The 25969-nt window shown below is 34.7% G+C and overlaps 1 protein-coding gene across 1 annotated transcript in view; it reads left to right on the forward strand.

Moving 5' to 3' along the window:
* The window catches only part of sh3gl1a (SH3-domain GRB2-like 1a), a 31754-nt gene extending 7166 nt beyond the window's left edge, over positions 1 to 24588 (forward strand). The window contains exons 2-10 of the mRNA XM_055201309.2: positions 3412 to 3480; positions 7809 to 7881; positions 9785 to 9928; positions 10226 to 10359; positions 12985 to 13143; positions 16403 to 16506; positions 16610 to 16743; positions 19023 to 19070; positions 22297 to 24588. Coding sequence (XP_055057284.2) covers positions 3412 to 3480; positions 7809 to 7881; positions 9785 to 9928; positions 10226 to 10359; positions 12985 to 13143; positions 16403 to 16506; positions 16610 to 16743; positions 19023 to 19070; positions 22297 to 22490 — 1059 coding nt within the window. The 3' untranslated portion in view covers positions 22491 to 24588. The remainder of the gene's footprint in view (positions 1 to 3411; positions 3481 to 7808; positions 7882 to 9784; positions 9929 to 10225; positions 10360 to 12984; positions 13144 to 16402; positions 16507 to 16609; positions 16744 to 19022; positions 19071 to 22296) is intronic.
* Positions 24589 to 25969: the final 1381 nt, after the last annotated feature.

Below are 25969 nucleotides of genomic sequence, written 5' to 3' on the forward strand. Positions count from 1 at the left end.
TAAACAGGGCTGTCTGCATTACTTTTTTTTTACTTCATGTTTGAAACAGCAGGTTATCAACTTATGAATAACAACAACTCAGAACAGGTGACAACTTGAACAGCAGCAGGAGTAAGGCATATAGCCAAGCCCAAACGAAATCCGCGCCCGCAGATTTCGGCGGAAAACTCCGCTGAATTCCGCGGATATAATGCCCTTCATTGACAAGCACACATATCCCGCGCTTGAGCCTGTTTGTGAGAAGAAATCTCATTGACAACAAGCACACATACATAGACTATCTTGCGTGTTTGTGAGCTGTCATTGACAAGTGCATTATCTCTGCGCGTGCTGTTTGCTTGGCCGTTTTTAATGATAGAGAGCGCAAACCATTTGATATTTGAGATGAAATAAAACTTACCGATGAGTTAAGCAGAGCTCACTTGACTCACGCGACAGTCAGCACATGATCATTTAAAATCCCTTTACAAGACAAATGCTGTTGCGTTTAATATAAAGTTTACATTGCGTTGTAAACATGATGAAATTATCTTTATACGTGCTAATTTCATAATGCGAACGTATTAACGCAAGCTTTTTATTCTGCTATAATATTTAACACTATAAATAATAATGTCATTTTATATACAAACTAATATTCTATCTTGACATGCACAATGCACATTAGGTTCATGTTGGTCCAATTTGACTGGCCTCTCTTAAGCACAGTTGCCGTCGGTCTCACTCTCAGCCTCATTCCTATTACGAGGTGTTACTGTAAAAATGCGCTAAACGTGGCATTTTAAAACCCGGACAGTTTATTTATAGTTCGATTACGGATATGTCACGTCATATTCGAATGCATATTCGAATATCGAATAAAAAGTGACAGCCCTAGTAAATGGACTGCATTCATATAGCGCTTTAATAAACCAATGGACATCCAAAGCGCTTTACAATTTTGCCTCACATTCACTCACACATTCATACACCGACGGTGGTGTCAGCCATGCAAGGCGCCATCCAGCTTGTCGGGAGGAGCTGGGGTAAGGTGTCTTGCTCAAGGACACCTCGACACTTGGTCAGGTGGAGCCGGGGATTGAACCACCAACCTTCCGATTTGTAGACAACCTACATGAACCACTCAACCACTGCCGCCCCATTAGTCACATCAGTGTTAGAAATGTCAGCTGAAAATACACTTTATGTGTTAAATTAAATACTAATTTTATCCATCCTGTCTGTGTTCAGTATATTAAAGGTATAGTTCACCCAAAAATGAAAATGTAGTCATCATTCACTCATGTTGTTACAAACCTGTATACATTTCTTTGTTCTGATGAACACAAAGGAAGATATTTTGAGAAATTTTTGTAACCAAACCATTTGTGGACCCCATTCACTTCCATCATAGGAAAAAGAAAACTATGGAAGTAAATGGGGTCCACGAATGCTAATAATATCTACATTACCATAAAAATGGTGCGTTATTTTCAAAAACAGATGAACACAACCAGTTAGATTGTAGTATAACCTAGCCTGGGTTGTTTCAGCCCAAAATGCCGGGTTGTTCAAAAATAAACTTTTGGGTACATTTTAACCCAATGGCTGGGTTTGTCCCCATTTTTTTAGCCTGACGTTGGGTTGATCTTTGAATAGTGTCTGTGTCCAATGCTAAATAGATTAGTTAAGGCAGTTAATCTAAAACTTTATAGATGTATAGTAAAATAGCTGTGGTTAAGTTAGCTTAGCAGTGTAGAATTATAAAATCTTCAATCATATTGACAAAACAGTAGGTATGTTTACATGCAACCAAATAATCCATTTATAATCGTATTGATGGCACAATCGGATTAAAAAGCCTTTATGTAAACACCTTAATCAATATGTTTGAGGTCGATTGGATGCTAATTTTTTACGTATATGTGATTGGATGTGATCCGATCATCAGGAGAAAAGTGCGCATGTAAACACGTGAACCAGACTATTTCCCCTATCATATTATTCAAAAATACCTTGTGCACATACGCAGAAAATTTGTGCTTAAGTTTTACGTCTTATATGTACCTTATATTTACATGTCACATGATTCTCGTCACAGAAACACGCAATCGTAACATGTATTATTAAGGTAAAGGGGTCACGTGCTGTACATTCTGCAGGGTTCATGTGTACTTTCATAACATAACATACAGCAATAAAATAGAATCGTGCTTTTGGAAAAGTATGTTTTCTTTGCCTATATCTGAAAACTTCGTAAGAACAACTTTCTCCAACTCAACTTTGACTTTGTACGTTTATCCAGAGATAAAGCGTGAACTCGATGAGAAATGATGTGCTCTGCGTTGCAAAGTCATTGCTTTTTGGCAGAGTTTAGATTTGGGCTACTTTAAACCGTTTTAGAGAGATGATTTTTTATGTGGGTTATGTCCATTGGGCTGATTTTAATATGCGGATCTGGCAACCCTGGCTGTGCACAGAAAAAGTTCTTCTATGGCATTGTGAAGCACCTTTATTTTTAAGAGTGTAGTCCATATATAGACATTCTTTAAGGCCTATTTTAAGATAAGATACTATAAAAAAGCCAATAGGTGAACATAAGTGCTAAATGGAGCAAACAATTCCTATGTCTGTCATGGTAATCAAGTTTTTCAGTCATTATAAGCCCTGGATGTCAGGTTTTACCACCCAGGCTTGCTGCTTGTTCCGTAATATTTTTTAATTGAGATGATTTCATTGTTTCTTGTTTAATACAACACGCCATACAAACAGTCTTATGAGTGAAGCTCGTAAAAATAAGAGAAATTTAAAAAGAGAATATTAGTGAGGGTGCACATTGCCATACAGGAAGTCGTTGATGAACAACAGGGAAAGTTTGCATGAGAAACCCCTCAGATAGAAGATTTCATCTCTGACTACCCTCAGAAAATGAGTACAGAGAGATTTATCACCCTTCTTTGGTATAATTTTTTCTCTCTGCCATGCAATTCGCTGTTGTATTACTATTATTTATGTGTCGTAATTCTTGATCACAGTGAATCTCAAACTGGGGGCCCTGAGATGGTGCGAGAGGGGCCCCAGTTTAATGACATTTTATAAAATACATTAATTTATGATAAATTCTGTGTATTTAAACCTCAGAAAAATAAGGATACTAACCAACAACAGTACATTGTATAATTTAATAGGTTTTGTTTAATTCAAATTTTTAAGTTTTATGTCATAAATTTTCTTTGGGGGTCCACGAAAGGATGGAACGTACACAAGGGGGGCCCGCAAGCCGAAAAAGTTTGAGAACCACTGCTTTATCATGCTAACATGTCAAAAATGTTTTTTTAGGTTGTGTTGCTGAAATGATGCATGTTTCTGATACAATATAATACAATGAAGATGAATGTATGGGCCTAATACCTGTCTTTATGTGCATTTTAGCTGATGAGTGAAAAGGTGGGGGGTGCAGAAGGAACAAAACTGGATGAGGACTTTAAAGACCTTGAGAGGGTAATACATTATATTCACTTTGTGATGTTAAAACTATGAACTAAATCTCTTTTCATTTTAATCATTAAGATTCAGGGATTTAATATTTAGCCACTGGACACAAAGTTGTTGCATGTATGTGCTAATACAATATTAAAAGTTTAAGATAAACATTATTTACTGCCTAAATTCTTTCGACAGCGTCTGTGGCGTGTTTGCAGTAAAGATCTTACCGCAAGCATGCAGCACCATGATTAAATATGCAACTATCATATTATTTCAAGAATAAAGGCCAATTCATACTGATCCAACAAACTCATTCATTCCTAATGAGAATGTTTGTCTTTGTTTGTGTTGTTTGGAGTTTGTTGGATCAGTGTGAATTAGTTTATAGGTGTTGTTTGTTGTCATTTGTTGATCAGTGTAAATTAACACTTAATATGAGACTGGTGTGAAAGAATCTCCAACCTCTTATTAGGGCCCGAGCACACCAGGGTGTGAGGACCCTATTGTTTTTGCTCCGTTTATTATTATTATTATTTTTCTTCTTCTTCTTCTTCTTCTTCTTCTTCTTCTTCTTCTTCTCCGAAATGGATCGCATTTTTGAGGGCCTAAACATACCCGAAAACTCATGAAAATTTGCACACGCGTCAGAAGTGGCGAAAATTTACATGTAGTATAGGCGTCAGAAGTGGGCGTGTAGAAATGGCTCGATAGCGCCACCTGCAAAATTTCAAGAGAACAGCCCCCCCACTACGAAAAACGTACAGATACGAAATTTGGTAGGATCATCTAGCACCCCAAGACCTACAAAAAAGTCTCTTGGAGCGAAGCTCTAAACCCCACAGGAAGTCAGCCATTTTGAATTTTCTCTGTAATTTTTTGACATTTTCAAGCGTCGTACTTTAACGAACTCCTCCTAGCGATTTAATCCGATCATTATCATATTTGGTCAGTCTCATCTAAAGGCCTTTGCGATGCTAAATTGCGGAGATCTTGACTTTTCATTGGAGGGTGTGTCCGTGGCGGCCTGACAAAATTCTGCATTTTCGCCATGAAACAGGAAGTTGTTATAACTAAGGCATTCAATGTCCAATCTGCCCCACGCTTCACATGTTTGATAAGGGTCTTGACCTGAACACATTTTAATGCCAATATTCAGCTTCAGTCATGGCGCCACCTAGAGGTAGCAGGAAATGCCATGTTTTACGCTGTGATTTACTGCTCTTAGAGATTTAATCAAATCATCATCATATTTGGTCAGACTGATGTTAAGCCCTTTGCCGTGATAAATTACGAAGATCTTGACTTTTCGTTGAAGGGCGTGTCGTGGCAGCCTGGCAAAGTGTGATATTTCGCCATGAAACAGGAAGCTGTTGTAATTGAGGCATACATTATCCGATCTGCCCCCGACTTCACAAGTTTGTTAAGGGTCCCGGCCTACACACGTCAATATAACAATAATCAGGTACAGTCATAGCGCCACCTGCTGCACACAGGCGGTGTGGCACATTTTTTGTCCTTTGAATATCCACCTATATTTACCCACTTTAATTCATATCCCCCTGGTTCACTGCTTAACTAATGCCATAGGGTGGCGGTGCACATGCGTGCGAGGGCCCTTCCATCGCTGCTTGCAGCTTTAATAGTTTGAATTGTATTTAATAGCCTATCAGCAATAATGGATTTGAATCCTGTGACCCTGTCTGTGAAATCCAGCATAAAGTCTCATAACCTAATATTGATATTAGAAGCATCATTGTTTGATTTGAGTCATTGATTTGACATTGATTTCAATCTTTGACATGGTCTTACTCAGTCAATATCAAAAATATCAAGGTAGTATTTTCACACAATGTTCTACACATTATGTAAAATGAATTTTTGTAGAAAACAGTAAATCACAAAAAAAGACTTCAGCTGAGTTTTCAAAGGAAGGGTCACATATATGTATATGTAGTCAAGTGTTTTCTATTTCATATGGTATAAGTACTGGCCTTGTACAGTGGGATTTCTGAATTGCCGTATTTTAAAGGGGGACTTCAGTGAAAAATGAAAATTACCCCATGATTTACTCTCTCAAGCCATCCTTGATGTACATGATTGTTTTTTTTAGAGGAACGCAATCAAAGTTATTTTAGAAATGACCATGCTCTTCCAAACTTTATAATGGTAGTAAACAACAACTTCTGACTTGAAGCCCAAAAAAGTGCATCCATTCTTTACAGACGTAATCCACATGACTCCATGGGGTTATTAAAGGCCTTCTGAGGGTAATTGATCTGATTTTGTTCGAAAAATATCTTCATTAACCATAATTACTAGCTTACCGTATCGGGCAAGAACATAGACTGCAAAAAATATGGACGTAGTGTCTGTGATGTCACCCATAGGTTTGTGAAGAGCTTTTATGAAGCTTAAAGCTTAGCCGGTGCCAGCTGTCGCCATCTTGGTCGCGCGTCACCGTGAATCATTTGCGGATAACCAAAAATAGGTAAAGACATGGGTGAAGCTGAGGCTAGCTATATAGACCCCTTCGCGGTTCACGTCACAGGCGGTTCCCACTGCGCATGCTGGGGTCAGAAAAGCCATTACAGCAGATTGAGTTGCGTATTATTCGGTATCGTTAAAAATGCATACTTACGTCGTGGGCTGTGAAAATCGCACGAGGTCTTCCGTAAAGTTTTCGCGATTCATGCAGAATCTCACAAACATAAAATACAACATCTGCGGCTGCAAGCAATTAACGTGCAGGCTGGAACAATGCAAATATCAAAGAGGCTTGTGTTTGTAGTGCTCACTTTATTTGAGGTAAGTCATCATTTTTCAGCCCTGTTAGATTAAATTATAAAGCCTGGATGGTATGAACAGTTTGACCCCATGCTGCGTGCGCACCCGATAGTCATTCAATGATTACAAACCTTGAAGGGGTCTATAGAGAAAACAAAATTGTACCAGGCTGTAAACGTATTATTTTCTACTGTAAAGTTGGGCATTTTAACATGGAGGTCTATGGGAATTGAGTCCCTATTGGAGTCAGCCTCTAGCGGCCAGTCGATGAATTGCAGTATAAGTCACTTCCGTATTGGCTTCATCAGAGAGATTAGAAAGTTGCCCCTCGGGCAAGACGGATTCACAGAACTTCTTCTATTCTTTCTAATGGCGATTAGCACCAATGTTAAGGTGCATTATCCCCACCTAACTCACTGTTGTCACCTAACACTAATCTCGTTAGAGAAGTATTGAAGCCACTCCAACACAGTAGGTTGCGATGCACATTAACGTTGGTGCTACCTGCCATTAAATGAAGAAGCAGCAGCAGTGAATGCAGCCAATACGCGAAGCTAGTTATATTATTTAAAGGTGCAGTAGAACTGTAAACTGTATTTACCTATGCATAGATTGTAAACCTTGTGCATGCAAATACGCTGGAAAACAGACCAATCTCAACATAACACAGACTGTGACGTTACAGTCGAGATGTATGCCCCCAACTTAAATTACACATTAAATTAAGGACAATGTTGTTACAATGTTAAAAACAAAGTTGTGACTGGCAAGTTAGCACTATATGCTAGTTAATGCTATATGCTAGGGTTTAGGCTGAAGTTCTACTATTGATGTTACAGTTTTGCAGGTCCATACTGAAAAAACACAGACTTACCGCTCAGAAACGTCCATTTACAATTTCCAAACAATTGATTATTCCTTGCACACACACAGAGCTACTGAAAGGAGCTGCTTTGAGAAACAGCCAATCAGAGCAGAGCTCAACATTATTATTCATGACCCTTTTAAATAAGATAGTAATAGACCATTTCATTCTAAAGGCAAATGCTGGGGTTGTAAATGGACACGTTTCTGAATAATTTCACTTAATAAAGCCACATAGCACCTATGTAGATATTAGTAAACAACTTAACATATTATTTCCATGCATTCTTTGGCACCTTTAAATATGGATCTTTATCTTTACAAAATCGCATCGATTGCCCTCAGAAGGCCTTTATTTATCCCCATGGAGCCACGTGGATTATATCTGTGAAGGATTGATGTGCTTTTTTGGTCTTCAAATTTGTTCCCTGGACCCTGTTTACCACCGTTATAAAACATTGTTTTTGTTTGTCTGAAAGAAGTTGGTCATATATGAATCTCAGACGGCTTGAGGTTGAGTAAATTATGGGGTCATTTTAATTTTTCACTGGAGTATCACTTTAAGTAGGTGTGACCAGTGACATGTTCCTTGTCTTTGTTCACGAGAGCTGTAGATCAGCATAATGGGTGTCTTGTGTTGACAGTGTGATGTAAACTAACTCACACACCTGTTCTCTTACCTTTGTGCTTTACAGAAAGCTGACATCACCAGTAAAGCCATAACAGACGTACTCTCTAAGACCACAGAATACCTGCAGCCCAACCCAGGTAAAACACACACTGTCATCGGACAATACCGTAAAACCAGAGGAACATCTGATATTGTGCTTGTGTAAATCTCTCCACTTTGGGGCATCAAAATATTGTGGATTTTTAAAATAATTTTATAATATAATTTAGATGTTCAGATGTCCTGTTTGAGTGTTCATTACAGTATATTAACTCATTCACCGCCAGCCTTTTTGGGGCTGTTTACACTTGGTATTAAGATGTGTTTTCATCGATCGGATCACAAGTGGACGAGAGAGACACATTACGTTTACACCTGGTATTTAAATCCGTCTCTTTTGTCCACTTTCGACCGCTTCTGTGCTGAATACTATGAGGGGGTGGTCTGTTGGACGGTTGGCGAGTCTCTCTGCTGTCATTCAAACCCGAGCGGGAGTAATTATGAGTTCATATGGACGCAAACTAATATTTTGTCGGAATTCGCTGCTTGTTTAGCAAGTAAACATGCTGCACAGTGTTTTGTACATGTATATGTTAGAGCTTTCTCTGAATTTTCAGCGCAATTGATGAAATAGGATCGCGCAACTTTCACACGCTTTCAAAACGAAACTACGGAGATCAGCCGCTTAGTTTTATCAATGAAAGGCTAAAAATAGCACTGTTCACCGTCTGTTCACGCCAGAAGTCAAAAAAGATGTAAAACTTATGTTTAATACCTCAGATTAGATAAATGGGCGGAGAGAAGGCGGTCGCTTGTGGCTGTTCGAACGCATTCAACCACATGTGCGTTCCGCAACTCCAAAGCGATCCGATCAAAAGTGGTTTCGACCACCTCTGGATGTGGTTGAAAGTGGTCGAAAGTGGACCTCAAAACGTTTTGAACACCGTTTACACCTGGCATTAACGTTGTCCACTTGTGATCCAATCGACGAAAACACATGTTAATGCCAAGTGTAAACAGCCTTTTTGAGAAAAGTTGCCCACCTGCATTTTTGTGATTTTAACAAAATTTTCACAAAATACCTTGCAGGAAAAATGTTCTTCTATAAATATATAAACATACAAATTATATCAAATTAAAGAACACACCCTCTGCTTTCAAACAAACAATAAAGAAACAAACAAACAAACAAAATGGGGATAAAACGTTTCATTATATATTTATGTTTTCTACTTAATTTAACCACTGAAATATGGATTTTTCTCTTCAAAAATACAACATTTTGAGCAAAAAGCTTAAAAAAATTGTGTTTTTGTAAAGGAATTTATGTTAGAGATCAGACTCAGAATGACTATCAACCATAAAAGCAGTTAAAATAAATCATTCAATCTTTTTAAATTCCGTTTTTGATAAATTTTCTATTTGGCGCCATCTAGTGGATTACACTTTCACTTTGAAATTCGTCCAGAAAGGCATATTTATTAGTTAAATATGAACTCATAAATGACGAGATAACTCGTCAATGGCGGTGAATGAGTTAAAATGTATTTATATAGCCCAAGATATGTCCAAGAAGCTTTATGTGGAAAAAAGGAAAACAGGAAAATAAATAAATATATATAGAATAAAACACAAGGTGTTGTTGCAATTTTTTTATTGTTCATTATTAAAAGTTTGTGATCCACTAAAATGTTTTGACTGAGACTATTATATCAATTAATATAAAAGATGCTAAGTATTAAATTAAATAAATTATTTACACAATATTTTTGTTACCAACTTATTTTTTTCAGTGCTAAAATGAGGATGCCAAATTAAAAATCAGTGTGATTTAATGATTAAACGGTTAAGCTGTTTTAGTATCAGGATGCAACGTAATAAAATTGAAGAAAGTGAAGGGGGTTTGAATGCTTGTATATGGCTGTTTGTCTCTCTACCTGCCTGATTAATCTGTCTGTTTCTCTACATGCACCTTGACTGTTTGTCTGTTTGATCTCTCAGCATCGAGAGCGAAGCTGACCATGGTTAACACAATGTCTAAGATGCGTGGTCAGGTGAAAAACCCAGGATACCCACAGGCTGAAGGGCTTCTTGGAGAATGTATGCTGAAATATGGGCGAGACATGGGAGAGGACACCAACTTTGGTAAAAGGAAGACTCTTAAGTACAAAAACATGAAAGCTACTGGATAAACCTTTGTCATACGCTATAATTATAAACTATACAATGTACAGACATTAATTTTAGCGTAATGTATGTGTATGTAAAAGAGGTGGAGTATGAGTTGTGTGATATACCTGCAAATCTTGTCCATGGACAAACTTCTTTGCAGACCAATACCGAAAGATCTCAATAGATATTAACATTATGTTATTCTGTATTTTAAAGTTTTGTTATTATTTATATTAAGGCTAAATAAGATGTTTTTCACATCTTCTGTAGGTGGTGCTTTAGTGGAGATGGGAGAAGCAATGAAGAGACTGGCAGAAATAAAAGACTCTCTGGACATTGACGTCAAGCAGAACTTCATCGACCCTTTCCAAACTATAGTTGATAAAGATCTAAAAGACATACAGGTAGAAAACTGCGATCACATGGCGAGTCAGACTCTATTATGAAAATTAACATTTGATAGTCACATGCATCGAGTGCATCGTTTTTACCCTTCTCTGATAAAAGAAAACATGACCATACACGTTATTAGTTCATTAAGCAGAATTGGAGTAAGATTGTGCCAGAGGTGGGGGACTCAAGTCACATGACTTGACTCGAGTCTGACTTTTCAGGACATGCGACTTGCTTGATTAAAGTATGAAAATGACTTGACTTGACTTTGACTTGAGAACAAGTTACTTGAGACTTGACTTGAAGGGGAAGTATTGACAATAATTTGATCTTATAATAAACATACAGCAATAATATCCATTAAATAAACAATTATTATTGTGACGTCAGCACCACTAATCAGCGTCTGTGCCTTTTAACGCTGTACAATTCAAACTGAGCCAAACATGGCAGACAGTAACGTTAGTTGAGCTCCACAAATAGTCTCGTTTGGCTATAAAGACTTTGAACTGGCCCGTGGCAATTAAAAAGATTTGCCAGATGCAAAATATGCAACGTAAGAATATCCGACAGGACAATCACAACCATAAGAACCATAAGGTATGAAAGTCATCTCTTTATAGTCAGTTTTACTCTATAACGATTACTATTGCAATAAATTAATCTTTCCTGTTTGTGATAATTTGGCCTTGGTTGCATATTATGCTTTTTCTTATTAGAAATGTGACCATTATCATTACTGATACGTATGCAAATGATTGATTTTAAACAATTTAACCACAAAAAGGCACTAAAGTGAGCAGCTTTCTGTAACTGCGCACAGACGCACGTGCGGTTGAATGTGTCTGGTCCAGCTCGTGATCATCCCTACACCATTCAGATGAGAACTCTTGATGTGTAGACTAGAGAGAGAGAGTTGCGCTACTGTCTCTCACACTGTAGTCCTTTAAAATACATTTGGCGAACAGAGCACTGAAAAACAACAAAGTTTTAATGTGGAGCGCTGCACTGTTTGGAATTCGTCCTCCGTTTGTGTGTGCATGCACGTTTAAGTGCCCTCAATAGTGCACGCACGAGAGAGATGCATTTCAAAAAACAAGCGAACATAAAATCTTTCTGTTCTTGACAGGGCACATTCAAACAAAATAATCTCCATACAGTATTCTTTTTCTAAGAAAAAATATTGTTTAGGTCTAAAGTTTATGTATAGATTAGAGGCAGAAACCAGTCTATGGTAGAGGTCTACACGGAAGATATTTTAAATGATCAGCCTGGTCCGGGTCGGGTCTCAATCTATTACTTAGGGTCCCGGGTCTGTTTAACATTGTGGGTAATACCCGAGGTCGATCGAACTCGGAGAACACACACTCACATTTAAATAAAATATTTCAAAAACAGCAACAAAAACTTAGATGAACTGTCGCATACATTTTTTCTATGACGCTAAAATTGCGTTAAAAAGTTTATATTTGGTTGCTCCAACCAGGCAGCTAACGCGCATGCACTCTTGTAATGTTTCTCTGGCTACCAGTCAGGAGCTTCTGCAGTGGGACGCAATGACTTTCCCTTTGACATTGGCTCTTTTATTTAGAAGGAATGACCTATTCTGCCGTACCGCGCATTTTGCACTAACTTCTCGTAATTTTTATAATAATATTATAAATTGACTGTCTTGCTGTTATATCTAAAGTTTTCGCGACTCTGCTCAAAGAGCATAGAGATGATAGCAAAGAAGTAAAGCTAACGAAAGCAGCCATGGCACTGAACGAGCAATCGTTATAATAATCCAAATGGGCAAACATTATTAAGCAAGTTGACCCAATACACAACAAATGTAAAACTGCGTTACTAATCACCATGACTGTAAAGTGGACTTTAAAGCTGGAATAAGCATTAAACATTTCAATCGTCAAGAGAGGAATAACATGGATGGAACTTTCATGGAAATAAGGATTGTGCATCACACAGTCAGGTACAAGGAGGGAGAAGACTAACTTCTATGGGTAAGACAAAAAGTTTAATTTTCGCTACTTGTTTATTGACTTATTAATAACATTCAGCCAAAGAATATTAGACGGGTCCGCGTCCAGCTTTTAAATAATAGACGAGTCCGGGTCGGTTCCGGGTCCAGCTTTCAAAATAACAGACAGGTCCGGGTCGGTTCAGTGTATCACATTTACGGGTCTGATCGGGTTCGGGTAGGAATTTTTGGACCCGTGTAGACCTTTAGTCTATGGTTCTCTTAAAGAGACAGTAGCCTCAATTAACCTACTCAAGTCTGTGTCACACAACCCAAGACAAAAAGAAAATAAATTCTGTAGCTCTAAAATATTATAATTATATTTAATTCATACAATAAAGAGAGTGTTACTATTCATTTGATTCGATTTCTGTATCTAATGCTTATTTTAGACCTATCGAGAAAAATGTACCTCTATTTATTTTAGTACTGTGACTTGACTTGAAACTTATCAGGACTTGACTAGCTTGATTTATCTGAACTGTGACTTGAGACTTGACTCGAGACTTGATGGTTAAGACTTGAGACTTGCTTGGACTTGACCATGTGTGACTTTTCCCCACATCTGGATTGTACATATAAATGCACTCGTTTAAAAGTCTTTATTGTTCCTCAGCATCACCTTAAGAAACTGGAAGGCCGCCGTTTGGATTACGACTACAAGAAGAAGCGTCAGGGAAAAATTCCCGATGAGGAGCTCAGACAAGCGGGGGAGAAATTTCAGGAATCAAAAGAGGTGGCAGAAACCAGCATGCAAGACCTTCTGGATACTGATGTAAGATCTCCTCCACCTATTAGACTGTAATCTAACGCAGGGATTTTCAAACTGGGGTCCCTCAGGGGTCCCCAGAAAATTTCAGAGAAAAAAAGACTAAGAAAAAATATACTATATAGTAGGGATGCTCCGATCAATGCCGATATCCACTAAAAATTCACTATTCTGAATCGGACAGCCGATCTTATTCACAGCCATTTCATGTACTACGGCTTTTGAGCAATAAGTCCTTATTGATCTGAAATCGCTGTTAGTTTGAATCGTTTATAACATGCATTTGAAAAAGCAACACTCGTCAAACATAATTATTATACATATTCTTTATTAGCATGAAAATACCTGAAAAAGTTTGAAGAACAGCAATATAAATATATCCTTAAGACATTTCCTGGAGCTGCGTGTCATAGCTGCGTGTATATTGTTCTTCGGTTTCAGAGCACATTGAGTTTCTGCACGAGAGCGCCCTCTGGCTTTTGGATGTAGCGACATTTCACCGTAATTTATTGAGAAGCATAGCAAGCATCGTCGGCCAATCGATCGGAGCATCCCTACTATATAGCCAATTATTTGAAAACGCTACGCTGTCTTTATAATAATAAAATTACTATATCTAGCAAAGTTTAAATGTTTTTTACAAAAAATATATAAATGGATATACTGCATAAGTGCATGTCCCTCACAATAAGGTTCATCATATTTGGGGGTCCTTGCTATCATAAAGTTTGAAAACACCTGATCTAGAGCTTCTGAATTCTTATGAATATGAAAGGAGTAACTGACGACGGGCCATTGAATTATTCGAAAGTAATGCACCGCAAATACTTTGAATAATTTAAAGGAACGGAGTCGATTATTCCTCTTATACCACGGTTACAACAGACATTGCTCTGATGGTTATTTTAAAACATTTGACAGGTCAGGTGTGCATTTATCGAAAAATAATGCATACCTGTGGGACATTTCTTATCCTGTCAGAATAAAGCATTTAACAGCCCTGATGTATAAACCATGTTAAATGTAAAAATGTATGTCACACTTCACACCGTGGCAACGTAGCATTTGGCTTATTGCAATTATTTATTAGGCATCTAAAATGAATTGCTTGCTGGGGTAAAACTTGGCTGCCGAGAACAACAATGTAAATGAGGTGGTAGGAGGTACTGCTGTGTTTCAAAGCCGTATGCAAACTGCAATTTGAAACTGTCTTTCACATTAAGGTGCCAACTCTCTGGTGTTGTGGTTACTGGGATACAAAGACAAAAAATAACTCTTTTACTGGTTGTATATTTATAAGCATCAATGGCCCTTGTGTAAGCATCATTAGAAATTTTTTACACCATATGACATCATATGTCCTACATCAAAGTAGATGCAATGTTTAAAGCAAAACCAAAGAGGTTTTTTACCTTAAAATAAAGTTTCCAAAAAACTTTCAGTCCTTCATCAAACAGGGTGAACGGCACTTTCACATTTGCTTTGCAGCCCTCTATCGGCCAAAACTGCACAAAAGAAGTTTCCAACCGTCGGGTCGCGGTCCTGTAGTTCAAGTAAAAACTGCAAAAACTTGCTTTATGGCAGACCTACAATCCAATCAGAGCCAGCTTTGCTGCAGTAGGCTAAATTATTTACGACAGTGGTAATGGACAATTCAGCTTCTAACCTGTAGGGGGAGCAAAAAGCAAAAACTCTTTAGTGTTGCTTTAACACAAACGTAAAAGATGCCACCTTTACATGTAGTCATATAAGTTTAGTTACAGCCTAAAATGTGGCCCTGGAAGCCCAAAAGCAGCTCACCACCACACACCCCTCGTTTAGGGATTCAGATGCTCTCTGTCTCTTTGTCTATTCACGTTCCGGTTTCCCGCTGTGTGTTCGCAGTCGCTGCAGTGAAGCAGATTGAACCGATGCGCGATCAGTCAGGGGAACTGGAATTTATTTGGGGGTTACATTTGCCTTTTTTTGGCAAACATTTCTTTTAATTACATGACCGTAAATATGAACACAAGGCTGAATGTAACATAAAACAAATGATTATTCATCAATAAAAACTTTATTAACGTGAAAAAATACTTGAATTATACTTGCATGAGCAGCCATGTTGGAAAATTTCTTACCCCTTTGTTTGAAGTGAGGTCCTGAAAAATCCAACTAAAATGAATTGGGACATCACTAGCCCTTCACGTGAATGTGCTAAACGGAGGGGTAGGGGAATAAAGTGTAGGGGTAAGGGGTAGAAATGGAATTGGGCCTTAGTCACATTGCTCATGTGGGCGATGCAAGTTTTTGTATCAGTCAAATAAAAATAAACATTATCAGATGAATCAATATTTTTTTTTTTTAGATGTGAGCGATGTTTGGCCTTGTACGAGTCACTGTCACGACTTGTGGTGGTTGCTAACCGGTTCACTTCAAAAGAGCCCATTGCCAGATCTTTAAGATAATATTGTCTCTAGATATGTCTCAGATTCCAGTTTAAATGTAAGATTTTTTTGCAAGCTTAATTATCTTTGATGCAAAAGTAAAAAAAACAAGACATCTGCACCGGATACAGCCAAAAATTAATCTTGAAGTGAAAGCAACAGTAATAGCAATGCTCGACTCAGCAGGATGACTCAAATCACTTCTCTTTTAAAAGCCTTTACAATCCAGCACCAGGCAGAGTCCCTTTCCTGTCACTTATTGTTTTAATAGCTGTTAAATACTTTAATTTCGATAAGTACATTGGATGACGTCAGTGCTTCCAAATTTTGGCCTTTTCCAAACAGTCACTTAGCAACACCTGAGCTAATTCATTTATCAGTCGGTTTCACCCACATTTATGCAAACGCTCCAAATCCATTAAGATATTTGATATTTGTAACAATATAAGGTTATTGATGTCACCACTTAAAGAAAATATCCAAAAGTACTATGGCCATGTTTTTGGACATGCATCTGGGAATCACTGTGTTCTTGTCATCTTATAACAACCAGGGTACCCATATACGGCAGTCATTTAGTATAATGGTCTTTCCCTCTTTGTAATTGTAACGAGAGATGCCATGGACAAAATACAAAAACCATCCCTTAAAAGCAACTTTGATACTGTACCTTTTGTCGAGAACACAATGTGATGTCACATGACTCTATCGCTCCATGCATCAGTACAACACACCATCAAACCCAATGGAGAACTTTATCTCATGTTTCTTGTTTTCTCATGTCAGGCGATTGACATTAGTAAATGTAATTTTATATTTTCTCTACTGTGTGTTTGTAGGTGGAGCAGGTGAGTCAGTTGGCAGCTCTGGTCGAATCTCAGGTGCAGTTTCACAGGCAGTCGATGGAGGTCCTGGAGGAGTTGGCTCAGAAGATGAGAGAGAGGTCAGATAAAAAGTCTTTATCCTTTTACTGATAGATGCTTTATTGTTCGTCTCTGTGTGTATTTGTGTTGTTGTTCATGTTTTATGCTTGTGTGTCTCTGTAGAGTAAACCAGGCTCAGTCACAGCCCCGTCAGAAACGGATGCCGGCGTCCAGACCCACTTTTGATCATTCGGGAGCTGAAGATGCCAATGGAGGGTGGAGTCCTGACGGTAATCCGCCCTCCTATTCAACCTCAGGTCAGCTCAAAGACTCACGTCACACACCTAAATGAAATGCTGCAGTCCGTGCAAACAATACTTTACATATGTTAAAGGTTAACACATAATGAATAATTCGCAAACTAATGACTCTTTCGAACAGATTCATTTCAATGAATGGTTAAAAATAATTAAGTCATAGCTTACATTATCCAAACTTTTGATGTTTTGATGAAAAAGGTTTAAAACTGAGGTGGGCAAACCAGGGATGAATAAGCCATTTTCATCTATATACACCGCGGGTCCCCTTATATGGAAGTCACCATCATGTTTCTACAGTAGCCATAAATCAGAACTGCTCGTTTCATCCCTATGTTGTCTCAGAAAACGACATGTTTGTTCTGTGGTGGCTATAGCTTCTCTTTGCGTTTCGAAATTAAGGATGTTTGCAATTCACAATGTCACCACTAGATGCCATTAAAACACCCATAACAACTTTTATCTGACCCGCAAAGGAGTTTTTTATTATATTATACAAAATGACTCATTTCATGTAATACCATCAACGGCCAAAAGGTTTTGCTAACACTGAAAAACTCAACTGGAAAATGAGCATGCCAGAGCGGGAACAAAAAAAGAAAGAAAAACACTGAACGTTGCGTGTTTAAAACAGAATGTACAGCAAAATATTTATACCGGCTATCTAATGTTGGTAGTCTTATTTGCCAAGAAATATTGCCATTTTTGAAAAACAAAAACTGCTTACCTGTGTTTTAATATCATGGTGATATGTAATAATTATCTAGCAAAACACATCATGAAATGATTTGCCTTTTAAAAAATGAAGCATGCAATCTAAATTTGGATTTGGAATAAAATCCGATTTTAGGCCCTTGACCTTTATTTTAAAACCTAGTGTGGTTCGTGAGTAAGAAAAGTTTGCCCACCTCGGTTTAAAAAAAAATGGATGAAAATTGTGAATTGGTCAAATGTTCTAAAAAAAATCTGTGCCATTTCACTCAGCCCTAATAGTAAATGAGGAATAAGTTTAAAGTGGTGCTGTCCTGTGAGCGGGACACATGAGTTTACTTCAATATTTTGCATGTAAATTTGAACCCACAAACTATATATCGTTTTAAAGGTTTAAGAATGAAGTTTTTATCATTCAAAACCTTTTAGCAGTATTAATAATGCAGTGACAGTAATTTATTAATTTGTGACAAGAATGTGCAGAAAACCGTAGACACCTAGTTGCCGTTGTTGGTAAAACCACTAAAGGTGTAACACAAACCAAATTTTTGTGGTAGTTTTATATGTACTTTATTGCATAATTTTATTTATTACAATAAATGTAAACTGCTATAACATTTTTTTTTAATTTAAAATTTTCACCTCCAGACATTTCCATAAAAAACTAAAGTGTTCTTTAAAACAAGACCAAGAGTAGGCTAGTTACGAAACGAGTTTAATTAATCTGAATGTGTACGTCACCTTTTCACCCCCCACACTCAAAAAGGGCTGTGCCAGTTAAGGTGTTAAATGGTGTTTAGTGATGGTGTGTAAAGAACATGTTACCTTTTCTAAAAGACAGTGGTTACTGTTTACTGCGTTTATGGAAAATGTGTTTCTGTAGCTTACTTGATAGAGCAGTGGTTCCCAACCGTTTTTCACTTCAAGGACCCCTAGTTTTCAACAACAATATTTGAAGGCCCCCCACTCAGTATTTTTCACATAAACTTACATAGAACTTGGAATGACTAGACAGATGTATATTTGTTACTTAAATGGCCAAAAAATAAGAAACATTAATTTTAATGTTTGTTTTGTCCAATTTTTATTAATTTTAAGTCATCTTAAGGCCCCCTTGGAAATCTGCTGTGGGCCCCCGACCCCTTGGTTGGGAAACACTGTGATAGAGCATCCTGTCAATAATGCAAAGGTTATAGGTTCGATTCCAGGGAACATGCATGCCAGTAATATGTATAACTCTTGTATACGTTGTATGTTGCTAAAAATAGGTGAATGAGTCTTTGTTACAAGAAGCACAATTTTTGTTACAAGAAGCACAAAAGATCTCCACATGAATCACGAAACAGATTGAGTTTATTATATAGTCTCTGGTTTCCACGGAGACAAGACAGGAAGACACAAAAGATTGACCGGCACATCTAAGGTATCGATCGAGAGTCTGAGATTGTGTCTTTCATACCCACATGGAAATTTAAGTTTGTGTGGATAGTTTGTGTATTTGTTGTTGTCTGTGCTGGTGTGTACCATCAATACCTGGCAGAAACTTACTGTTGTTTCTCTTTTTTCAGCGGCAGCCACCGCCTTCAACAGGGCATCTTCACGCAAAAGCCGTAATTGTGAGTCACACACACACACAAATATGCACTCGACACAATCAAAAGCTGTAATTTATCTTGTGTCATCTGCTTTCTAAAATTGCAATGAACTTTGAAACCCTTTCACAAACAAAAACAATGTATGATTAACATCTCTCAGTGCCTATGTTGGGTGCCGAGCCCATGGGGTGACATGGGGCAAAAATTTAATGGGGTTTGGTTTCATGTGCTCATGTGGAGCTTTCATGTGCTCGCACAAGACCTTCATGTGCAGAATTTTTTTTAAAGTTTAATTTCGCATGCTCGCGTGAAACTATCTTGCGTGCACGTGAAACTATCGTGCGCACACGTGAAACTAAACTTTAAAAAAAATTCTGCACATGAAGGTTTTGTGTGAGCACGTGGGGGTTTCGCGTGAGCACATGAAACTAAACTTTGTTTGGTTTTGGCTCCATGTCGCCTTGGGGGCTCGGTACTTAACATAGGCACTGAGAGATGTAACTATATTCTATATCTATTCTATAACTATATTCTATATTGTATATTTATATTTTATATCTATATTCTATAACTATATTATATAACTATATTCTATTACTATATTTCATATCTATATTCTATATCTATTCTATAACTATATCTATATTCTATATCTATTTTATAACTATATTCTATTTCTATATTGTATATCTATTTTATAACTATATTCTATATATATATTCTATATCTATATTCTATTTATATATTCTATTTATATATTCTATGTCTAAATTCTATTTCTATATTATATATCCTATTCTATATCTATATTCTATAACTATATTCTATATCTATTCTATAACTATATTCTATATCTATATTATATAACTATTTTCTATATCTATGTTCTATAACTATATTCTATATCTATATTATATAACTATATTCTATATCTATTCTATAACTATATTATATATCTATATTCTATATCTATTCTATAACTATATCTATATTCTATATCTATATTCTAAATCTATTTTATAACTATATTCTATTTCTATATTATATAACTATATTCTATATCTATTCTATAACTATATTCTATATCTATTTTATAACTATATTCTATTTCTATATTGTATATCTGTTTTATAACTATATTCTATATCTATATTGTATATCTATTTTATAACTATATTCTATATCTATATTCTATATCTATATTCTATTTATATATTCTATGTCTATATTCTATTTCTATATTATATATCCTATTCTATATCTATATTCTAAAACTATATTCTATATCTATTCTATAACTATATTCTATATCTATATTATATAACTATATTCTATATCTGTGTTCTATAACTATATTCTATATTATATAACTATATTCTATATCTATTCTATATCTATATTATATATCTATATTTCATATCTATATTCTATATCTATTCTATAACTATATCTATATTCTATATCTATTTTATAACTATATTCTATTTCTATATTGTATATCTATTTTATAACTATATTCTATATATATATTCTATATCTATATTCTATTTATATATTCTATTTATATATTCTATGTCTAAATTCTATTTCTATATTATATATCCTATTCTATATCTATATTCTATAACTATATTCTATATCTATTCTATAACTATATTCTATATCTATATTATATAACTATTTTCTATATCTATGTTCTATAACTATATTCTATATCTATATTATATAACTATATTCTATATCTATTCTATAACTATATTATATATCTATATTCTATATCTATTCTATAACTATATCTATATTCTATATCTATATTCTAAATCTATTTTATAACTATATTCTATTTCTATATTATATAACTATATTCTATATCTATTCTATAACTATATTCTATATCTATTTTATAACTATATTCTATTTCTATATTGTATATCTGTTTTATAACTATATTCTATATCTATATTGTATATCTATTTTATAACTATATTCTATATCTATATTCTATATCTATATTCTATTTATATATTCTATGTCTATATTCTATTTCTATATTATATATCCTATTCTATATCTATATTCTAAAACTATATTCTATATCTATTCTATAACTATATTCTATATCTATATTATATAACTATATTCTATATCTGTGTTCTATAACTATATTCTATATTATATAACTATATTCTATATCTATTCTATATCTATATTATATATCTATATTTTATATCTATATTGTATATCTATATTTTATATCTATATTCTATAACTATATTCTATAACTATATTTTATATCTATATTCTATATCTATTCTATAACTATATCTATATTCTATAACTATATTTTATATCTATATTCTATATCTATATTCTATTATCTATTATATAACTATATCTATATTCTTTATCCATATTCTATATCTAGATTCTATATCTATATTATATAACTATTTTCTATATCTATTCTATAACTATATTCTATATCTATATTGTATATCTATATTTTATATCTATATTCTATAACTATATTATATAACTATATTTTATATCTTTATTCTATATCTATTCTATAACTATATCTATATTCTATAACTATATGTTATATCTATATTCTATAACTATATTTTATATCTATATTCTATATCTATTCTATAACTATATCTATATTCTATAACTATATTCTTTATTCTATAACTATATTCTATATCTATTTTATAACTATATTCTATTTCTATATTGTATATCTATTTTATAACTATATTCTATATCTATATTGTATATCTATATTGTATAACTATATTCTATATCTATATTCTATATCTATATTATATTTATATATATTCTATGTCTATATTCTATTTCTATATTATATATCCTATTCTATATCTTTATTCTATAACTATTCTATATCCATATTCTATATCTATATTCTATATCTATATTCTATATCTATATTCTATAACTATATTCTATAACTATATATTAAATACATATTCTATATCTATATTCTATAACTATATTCTATATCTATATTATATAACTATATTCTATATCTATTCTATAACTATATTCTATATCTATATTCTATATCTATATTATATTTATATATTATATAACTATATTTTATATCTATATTCTATATCTATTCTATAACTATATTCTTTATTCTATAACTATATTCTATATCTATATTCTTTATGTATTCTATTCTCCTCTCTTAACCTCCTTTATCATGTGGTCTCCATAGCGACGGATCAGCCGTGTTGTAAGGCGCTGTTCGACTTCGAGCCGGAGAATGACGGTGAGCTGGGATTCAATGAGGGTGAGATCATCACGCTGACTAATCAGATCGACGAGAACTGGTTTGAGGGAACCGTACGTGGCCAGACAGGATTGTTCCCCTGTAACTATGTAGAGGTGATGGTCCCACTCGGACAGTGATCAGACAAGTAGAGAGCATCAGGTACAGACACACCTGTACTACACTGGGGTAAACATAGGACTACTGCTTCACTATGAGCACTTTGAACTTGTTAAAGATGTCGGAGGATACGTGTCTGGATTATGTTAGACCTCAGGTCCAGCCTTGATGTTTATCTTAGTAAAATAAAGAATTACTGTATAGTATGTAAAAATTAAATCTGTGGTAAGGGGGTTCATTTTCCAGTCAAATAGATATTTTTCATACTATTTTCCTATGAGTGCTTCTGTTGGTAATTACTGCCCTCTAGTGGTCAAATGTGAATACAACTATACTTAATGTTGGCTGCCATTTGTCAATCATAGCTCAGTGGGCGTGGCCTTGTTGTGACATGCATAACTCGTTTTGCTTGATAATACAACTGTTTTGAACATGTTAAGTTCATTTAAATATCATGCGAAAGTAACTTCTACTAAAGCTAGGTTTGTTACGGGTACCTTAAATGCTTTTTATAAAATAAGCGAGTATAAATAATAAGGTCAATAGTGACCTGTAATGTGTTTAAGATACAGAAAAATAAGCCGAAATAATTGAAAATGAAATAATGATTATGTAAGGTACGGTACATCTACAGAAAAAGGTACAAAAGGTGTCACTGGGACGTGAAGCACACACATCACCTTTTCTCTATTTATTGAAATCGTTTTTGACAAACTGTAATGTTTATTTACCATGAGAACAGAGAGATACTGTACTAAACTAAACCTCATATATTACTGTTTTCACAGGGATGTTAGGAAAGGGACATTTAAGAACCAATACTGATTAAGTTTCTCTTCAGGCCAGGTTTAATATTTATCCTATTAAATCCAAATGACCCCGCTTCAGTTTTGTCTCTCACTTACAAAACATAGTAACACATAGGACATCGAAACCATGCCTTGGGCCTTGTTTATAAAACAGTAATTTACGAAACAGATTTCTGTGTACATTGATCATACTGTAAACAAACTTCTTATGTAAATTGTCACATTGACCTTTAGTTTACCTCAAAAAGAAAGGATTTATGAATGATTGCCATATATAAATGAATTCTGCTGGTGTTTTATACTGCTGTGGGTAACCAAATGTTTACATACTTATAACGTTGTATTTAAAGTCGGTTTTGTGTTCACCTTCTATTGTATTGATGTTATTCTTTATTGTTAATGTCTATAACGCCTGCAAATAGCAGATAACTTACAGCAACTCTCTTTAAATACCGAATTTAAATAACTCCCCATGTTGGTCTTAAACTGACAGCGATGTTTTTGCAATACGTGTTGATGATATCTTTGAATAATGTGCCAAAGGGAGAAACTGGATCAGTTTCGATTTGCAGGCTTTTCAGGGCAGATCCAGGTGGAGCTGATCAAGTTTCACATGCATTTGTTTTCTTCCCAAATCGTTTTTGGAATAGTGACTGCAATAAGATGTGTATAGGTAGTAAATGCTTAAAAATAAAAGGATCCAGTTTTATTTTGTTTAAAGTTAGTAGTATAAAAGCATCAAAACTGATTCAGGGATTCATACAGGTTGCTTTTACGTCATCGTGTATTTGGTATTACCGAGTACCATGATGTACCATCAGCCCTTACTGTATTTCAAAGCAGGAGGGTAAGATTGCGCCAGCACATATTTACTTATGCAATTTGTATCCTAGAGTGGACTAAAATAAACCAGCTGTTTAATTAGTTTATTTGCCTGACCTGCCCTGTGAAACTATATAACATTGTGCTAATTTCCATATGCTGCTTGTAAATACTGTATGCTTAACGTCTTACACCTCTGAATGATTAAGTGCCTTACTGATGCTTTAAATGTTGGTTACACTACGATTAAATGAATATTTTTATATATGTTGGGTCTATGGAAAAACTATAGAGTCAGATTATTTGTCCCTAATAAACATTATCAGACCTTAATCTGAAATCAGGTTCAAGATTAATGTCATAGGTTATTAGAAAGTATTGAATTATTATTATTTTTGAATCAGTATTTCCTGACATTTGATTTATTTCTGTTGTCCAGGGATAAGAGAACTGTGTATTTTTATCTTAATAAACATGGAAAAATGTGTTCTTGTTGTCTGAATGCGCACTTTTTTTCTTATATCTGCTCTGAGTACAGGATTATGTAAATCTATTCGGATTTTGTTCAGGATCTTGTATCACCCTGAAAGGGAGAGATAATGTATAGGCAGCAGGTTGATATCATATCTGGCTGCCTGTACATTATCTGGGTTATTACACGGCTATTTGCCTCATAAATAATGTAGGAACATTAAATATTGATTTGACATATTTTATTTTTGCTCATTTTTAATGAATGCAGACCATCCGTGAGGAAAACACTTTCGCTTTTAAGATAACACAAGACGTTTATAAGTCACGAACACACTATTTGGTTTAATCATTAAAAGACATATTTAATATTGTGTAATATTTAACTGTACCTGTCAAAAGGATTATTAGTGTTATTAGTTTTGAGCTGTATCTGAAAGAATACAACTTGGAATGTCACGACTGGCCAATCAGAATATAGCATTTTGAAGAGCCGTGTAATAATTTGCAATAACAACCGACTAGATGTACAGGTACATTATACGGATACTTGGACACAAAATATAAATTTAAATATATTTTTTACATATTTTTTAAACCCAGTACAAGAAAATAGACAGCAGAGTGATACCATTAATATATTATATATTTTATATATATTTATATAAAATAAAAATATTTATTTATTTATTTATATTTTTTTATTGAAATTATTTATATATATATACCCATTACCAAGTGGTCCTCTGACTCATAGTACCCGGATGAGTGGTACTGATAACAGACCTCAAGCCCTTCTTAGAAATTACACATTCAAATTGTGTTCAATTAATTTAAAATACCTCATTAAGAGCAATAAGTATATATATTCAATTAGCATAACACAAAATAAATATGTACTATAATTTATTGATTTATTTGTAATTGCGTTAACACAATTATTTTGAGTTTGGGTTCTGGAAAAAGAATTTCCCAGCATGCTTTGCATGCAACTGCTTTTGAAGAGTAATTTTTTTAATTAAGTGTTATTTTATGCATTTTTAGGTAAAGAGAAAGACTTAATAGTGTTTAATGTCCGTTTATCTTATTGATTTAGAAGCGTTTGTGTTATATTTTTTCAAATTGTTTGGTTACCATCGTGCAAAAGAGTGGCGCTTGTGGTTAGGTTGTTAATGCCTGTTTGGAGATCAGTCTCTTCTTACACGCTCATCCAAAGTATCATATGTTATTATTGATAGCATGCTAACATGTGCTTATGCTAATTAGTATGATATAAAAACATTCATATAAAATAACAGAATTGTGTTCTTCAGACTACACTACATTGAGTTATTCAAACTACGCTAAATCGAGTTACTCAGACTACACTAAATTGAGTTGAGGCAACTAATTGAGTA

This window comes from Misgurnus anguillicaudatus, chromosome 2 (genome assembly GCF_027580225.2).
Source record: "Misgurnus anguillicaudatus chromosome 2, ASM2758022v2, whole genome shotgun sequence".
NCBI classification, from domain to species: domain Eukaryota; kingdom Metazoa; phylum Chordata; class Actinopteri; order Cypriniformes; family Cobitidae; genus Misgurnus; species Misgurnus anguillicaudatus.